General features: G+C 28.5%; 1 protein-coding gene across 1 annotated transcript; it reads right to left on the bottom strand.

The window, feature by feature from the left end:
- Positions 1-2625: 2625 nt before the first annotated feature.
- LOC139782235 (uncharacterized) lies at positions 2626-4983 on the bottom strand. Its single transcript, XM_071721206.1, has 3 exons — positions 3777-4983; positions 3132-3419; positions 2626-2984 (listed from the first exon to the last, which is right to left on the bottom strand). The coding sequence occupies exons 1-3, from the start codon at positions 4981-4983 to the stop codon at positions 2626-2628; spliced, it is 1854 nt and encodes a 617-aa protein (XP_071577307.1).
- Positions 4984-5790: the final 807 nt, after the last annotated feature.

The following is a 5790-nucleotide window of genomic DNA, read 5'->3' as shown; positions in this document are numbered from 1 at the left end:
ATCTTTGTATCTCGAAAAATCTCGAAAAAACCTAAGCAGTAGTATTTTTATTTAAAAAAAATTATAACTCAAGTGATACACACCTTATTAAAGATGAGTCGCGCTTCAAGTGATCTATTACAATTACAAAAAAGAAATGATATCTCTTTTTAAATTACAGCGCCAATTACAGAGAGAATATACATTGAGAATCTTTGTATTTCGAAAAATCTCGAAAAAAACCTAAGCAGTAGTATTTTTATTTCCAAACATGTTGTTACCTAGAAAAAAACAGTGGTAATATTATACCTCAAAAAATCTAATTATATATATACCTTAACAAAATTATTATTATATCACGAAATTGCGTTACCAAACTCAATCCAAGTGATATATATTTCAAAAAATTATCTCACAAAATTGTCTCACAAAAATTGTCTCACAAAATTGTCTGACAAAAATTGTCTCACAAAATTGTCTCACAAAAATTGTCTCATAAAATTGTCTCACAAAAATTGTCTCACAAAATTATTAAATTACAAAATTGTTACTTTATTCAATCCAAGTGATATCTACCTCGAAAAAACCTAAATAACAAGTGGTATCTATTTAAAAAAAAATATGTGAAATCTTTTAATACTGCGCCAATTACAAAGAGAGAATATATATATTATATATGTACCTTAACAAAATTATTATTATATCACAAAATTGCGTTACCAAACTCAATCCAAGTGATATATATATTTCAAAAAAATATATGAAATCTTTCTTTAAATTACGCCAACTACAAAGAGAATATATATATTGCTTTGAAAAATAATTGTAGTGCAACTACTCTTAAAAAATAAAACAAAATTGTGTTACCTAACTCAACCCAAGTGGTATGTATCTTTGTATTCCTGAGGATCTTTCTATCAACCCAAGTGGTAGTAGTTTTAATTCTCCTTGATAAAATTATAATATTACAAAGAATCATTTAATTATTTTAATCACAAAGAATTAAAGAGGTAACATTATAAAATAAAAATATTTAATTAAAATAAAATAAATAAATTTTTCTTGTAAAAAACTTGGCGCTGCTTTTTTAATAAAGTCTATCCAGACAAACTTGCATAGGTGCATAAGCATATGCATAAAGAGATGGATTGGTCTATTTCCTTTTGCACATATATTTGAACCAATCAATTTCTTACGCTTATGTTTATGCGCGATGCAAATTTGTCTGGATAGACTTTAAAAAAGCAGCGCCAAGTTTTTTACAAGAAAAATTTATTTATTTTATTTTAATTAAATATTTTTATTTTATAATGTTACCTCTTTAATTCTTTGTGATTAAAATGATTAAATGATTCTTTGTAATATTATAATTTTATCAAGGAGAATTAAAACTACTACCACTTGGGTTGATAGAAAGATCCTCAGAAATACAAAGATACATACCACTTGGGTTGAGTTAGGTAACACAATTTTGTTTTATTTTTTAAGAGTAGTTGCACTACAATTATTTTTCAAAGCAATATATATATTCTCTTTGTAGTTGGCGTAATTTAAAGAAAGATTTCATATATTTTTTTGAAATATATATATCACTTGGATTGAGTTTGGTAACGCAATTTTGTGATATAATAATAATTTTGTTAAGGTATATATATAATATATATATTCTCTCTTTGTAATTGGCGCAGTATTAAAAGATTTCACATATTTTTTTTTAAATAGATTCCACTTGTTATTTAGGTTTTTTCGAGGTAGATATCACTTGGATTGAATAAAGTAACAATTTTGTAATTTAAGGTAAACGTCCCAATAGCCGGACATCTAACGATGCTAGTTCAATTTTGTTTAATTTTCATAAGTGCTCACGAGTTTTAATAGTCTAATTATGTATCCAAATGAAAGGTGGGGTATAAGAGCTTACTATTAACGCATAAAAAACATGAAAAGTATTTAAATTATTGTAATAATAATAAAAATTGTAAAGCGTACAAATGTACCAGTATCCGGACACGAGGAAATGCTTGTCCCGATTACTAAACTTCTTCGACCCAATATCCGGACACGATAATCATCCAAATAAAATGAAATAATTTTTAACGATTTTGTAGTACTTAATAACTATAATTTATTTGTAAATCTTTCCATAAATTATATATTTAAGAATATAACTTTTTTATACTAATTTTACAAAGTAAGATAGATATTATAAAGATAGTGGATAAATATAACGATTTTTTGTAAAGATAGTTTATTTTTTTCCTTTTCTGACTTTCTTTAATTTTTTTTCTTCTAATAATCTTTTCTTCTCTGCTTGTTTCTTTTTCTTTTCTTCCATAATTAATTTTTTCGCAGATTGTTCTTCAGCCTTTTTTTGCTGCGCAGCTTTTCTTTTCTCTTGATTTTTTACTTTTTCTAATTCTTTTCTTGCCTTTTCTTCTTCTTTCTTGGAATGATAAGCCTGCCACTCATCTGATGTAGCCACAGTAGGTATTTTTTCAGTTTTCTTTTTCTTTATAATTTTAGATATTTTTTCTGGCCACAATAAAGCTTTTTTAAATGGTGAAGGAACCCTTTCTCTCAAATCATTATTCACAAGATCATGATCTGTATATCAGAAGGAGTTAATCAAAAGGAATAAATAAAAAGTTAAAAGGACACTCTTAATAATATTATCGTATAAAGTAACTTGCCTTCATTCAATTCAGAGTTGTTACTCTGTAAATTACTGTTTATTTCGGAGTTGCCATTCTGTAAATTACTGTTTATTTCAGAGTTGCCATACTGTAAATTACTGTTTATTTCAGAGTTGCCATTCTGTAAATTGCTATTTATTTCGGAGTTGCCATTCTGTAAGTTACTGTTTATTTCAGAGTTGCCATTCTGTAAATTGCCATTTATTTCGGAGTTGCCATTCTGTAAATTGCTATTTATTTCGGAGTTGCCATTCTGTAAATTGTTATTTATTTCGGAGTTGCTATTCTGTGAATTATTGTTTGGTTCATGTACTGTAATTATAATTGAGTCATTTATTTGATTTTGAATATCTGAAAATGAAGAGTACAATTAAAATTGATTATAAAAAATTATGTGATTTAAAATTTACGGCACAAGTACATACCCTTGGCCTTAAGATTTAGCAAACTAATACTTACTCGACTGCAGCATTTCAATATTTTCTGACGGCTCTTCCAATAATTCATTGCCAGTATCAAAATTCCAATTTGAGTCTACATTATCTGTATTTATTAAATTAATAATCTCATAAGGTATACTCTCATTGCAAAGCGTTCCTGAATTGTCCACTATTTCTATTGGAATATTATTGATATCGTAATTATCATGTATGTTTTGTATATTTAAAATTAAATTAGTTCCTTCAACATTAGCTTCTTCAACATTAGCTTCTTCAACATTAGTTTCTTTAACATTGGTTTCTATTCCTAAATAATTAACATATCTAATATTAATAAGAACACAAAAAACATTTAAAAAGAAATTAATTTTTTTACTGTCTATAGCTAGTTACCTACAATTTTATAACTTTTATTAATAATACTTATGTAAAAAATAGTAATTAATATAAATTTAAATATCGAATATACCAGATAATGTTTTCATCATTTTCCAATACTCATATAGTCCTTCATTTTTTATATCAATAAATAAAACTGGAGATTCATGAAGCTCTGCATTTTTGAATGTATGTAAAATATCATTGTTAATATGCTTTTCAAAAAATTTTAAGTGTTTTTTACAGTCTTCTTCATAACTATTCGTTTCATTAATAGAATGTTCACTCTGTTGTTCAGGCACCGCTTTTTTATTTTTATTGAGAATGTTATAATTTACAGCGTCTGCTGAGAAAGGCCACAAACCGCAAGTCTTGAATCCATTTTTAACTATTTCAGCTAAATTTATAGAATCCACTGCTTCTTTTAATAATGGAGCAAAATTCTCTTTTCGCACACGCTGTGGAGCATTATCTAACCTCCACTTATCTACTGTCTTCTTCCAGGACTGCTTTACAGGATGAAATACCGATACGTCTAAAGGTTGAAGTATATGAGTTGCATTAGGATACAGTGCTACAAGTTCAATTCCATTCTCGCGACAAAAAGCACTTAATGGCATAGTTAAGTGAGATGAGTGACCATCCACATATAAGACTATAGGCATTATAATCTTCTGAGCTACTAGCCATGGGTGAAACACATTTGTAATATATTCGTAGAACGATTCTGCTGTCATCCACCCTCTTTCCGTTGAACCAACACTCCATCCAGAAGGGATTTTACTTGTAACACTGTATGGCATTCGCTTGTACCAATATAAGATCATTGGTGGAGCCATTTCTCCCTTAGCATTCACCATAAAAAGCATTGTCAAACTTTCTTTCTCATCTCCATCAATAACTTTATAAACTGATTTTGATCCTCTTTTTGCGATAACTTGATCAGCTTTGGGGCAAAGAAAAAAAGCACTCTCATCACAATTAAATACCCTGGATGAATCAATCTCGACAAGATCCTTTTTTTGCAAATGTGCATGCACTTCAGCAAACCAATTTCTTAACACATCCTCTGTAGCTGAAGCACGAGTACGTGTCAAATTTTGAGCTACTCTGAGGCACAATTCTGGATGACGTCTACAGAAACCTTCATACCAATGTCTACCAGGCTTGTTATTTGTGAAAGGCGTACTTCTTTTTAATTCAGTTACTAACGAATGCACACTATCGAGCAGTTGATTTCTACTAACTGGAAAACCTCTATCACAGCAGTAGATTATCCATTCTGTTATTCTTGATTCCTCTTCTTTCGTTAAAATAGTCGGTGGTCCTTTAGAACACTCCACAGGATAGATATTTTTGGATTTGCAGTAAAGCGTGCTTCTCGGTACATTGTACTTTTGTGTTGCCTCTCTCAACGACATGCCATTTTTTATGTCCTTCAAAGCAGCATTTATATTTCCTTGTGTATATTTCTTTTTTATTACTTTCGGCATGTTTGTAATTCTAAAGAACACAAAATATTTACTTACTTAGTGTCAATGCAGATACATTGCAAGGTTATGTACGGCATTCTTGTCTAAATTAATATATATCTTTTTAAACTATTGAAATATATATCTGTAGATGTTAAACTAATATTGATAATACTATTAAATAACATTATTTATAAAAATACTTACATAATTAATCTTAATAGCATTTATTTATTCCGATTCAGTTACTGGTGCTTTCCAACTACGTGTCATCGAAGCGAGTTGTACCGGTAACTAGCACACGATCAGTTACTAGGCAGTCACGTAAATTACTGTACCAGTAACTAAATTCACAAAATTTGCCCAAAAATATTGTTTATATCAATTAGAAGCATATCAGCATATGTTTATAATTATTCTACATCTTTCTTGACTTGAATAAAACTTTGTTTATACAATAAAAACGCGAAATAAAATAAAAATCATCTTAACAAGTAAGACGTGTTTTCTTAAGAAAATGTTAAGAACACTGTCAAAAATGCCCTTCGCCTAAATGCGTAACAAATTTATCTGTTACTGGACGTTAATTTTTATAATATTTAAAATGTCTTATTATATAAATATCCTTAAATATTTATAGATTTTGATAAAATTTTGAAATTATAATAAAAAAACCATTTGAGATTAATAACGACAAATTCTCATGTAAATGTCCGGATATAGGGTCATGTCCGGCAATCGGGACGTTTACCTTAATAATTTTGTGAGACAATTTTTGTGAGACAATTTTATGAGACAATTTTTGTGAGACAATTTTGTGAGACAATT

Source organism: Temnothorax nylanderi, unplaced genomic scaffold (assembly GCF_030848795.1).
Source record: "Temnothorax nylanderi isolate EJ_2023f unplaced genomic scaffold, tnyl_v1.0 TNYL_tig0396_pilon, whole genome shotgun sequence".
NCBI classification, from domain to species: domain Eukaryota; kingdom Metazoa; phylum Arthropoda; class Insecta; order Hymenoptera; family Formicidae; genus Temnothorax; species Temnothorax nylanderi.
Note: the sequence above shows the minus strand (reverse complement) of the source record. Positions and strands in the feature narration are given on the sequence as shown.

Excerpts from the sequence above, each read along its gene's own strand:
- LOC139782235 (XM_071721206.1), bottom strand. The coding sequence starts at position 4,983 with ATGCCGAAAGTAATAAAAAAGAAATATACACAAGGAAATATAAATGCT. Across the intron at positions 3,420-3,776 it reads AGCGGTGCCTGAACAACAGA|GAATAGAAACCAATGTTAAA; the intron begins GTGAACATTCTA and ends TTAATTATTTAG. Across the intron at positions 2,985-3,131 it reads TATTGAAATGCTGCAGTCGA|TACATGAACCAAACAATAAT; the intron begins GTAAGTATTAGT and ends TTATAATTACAG.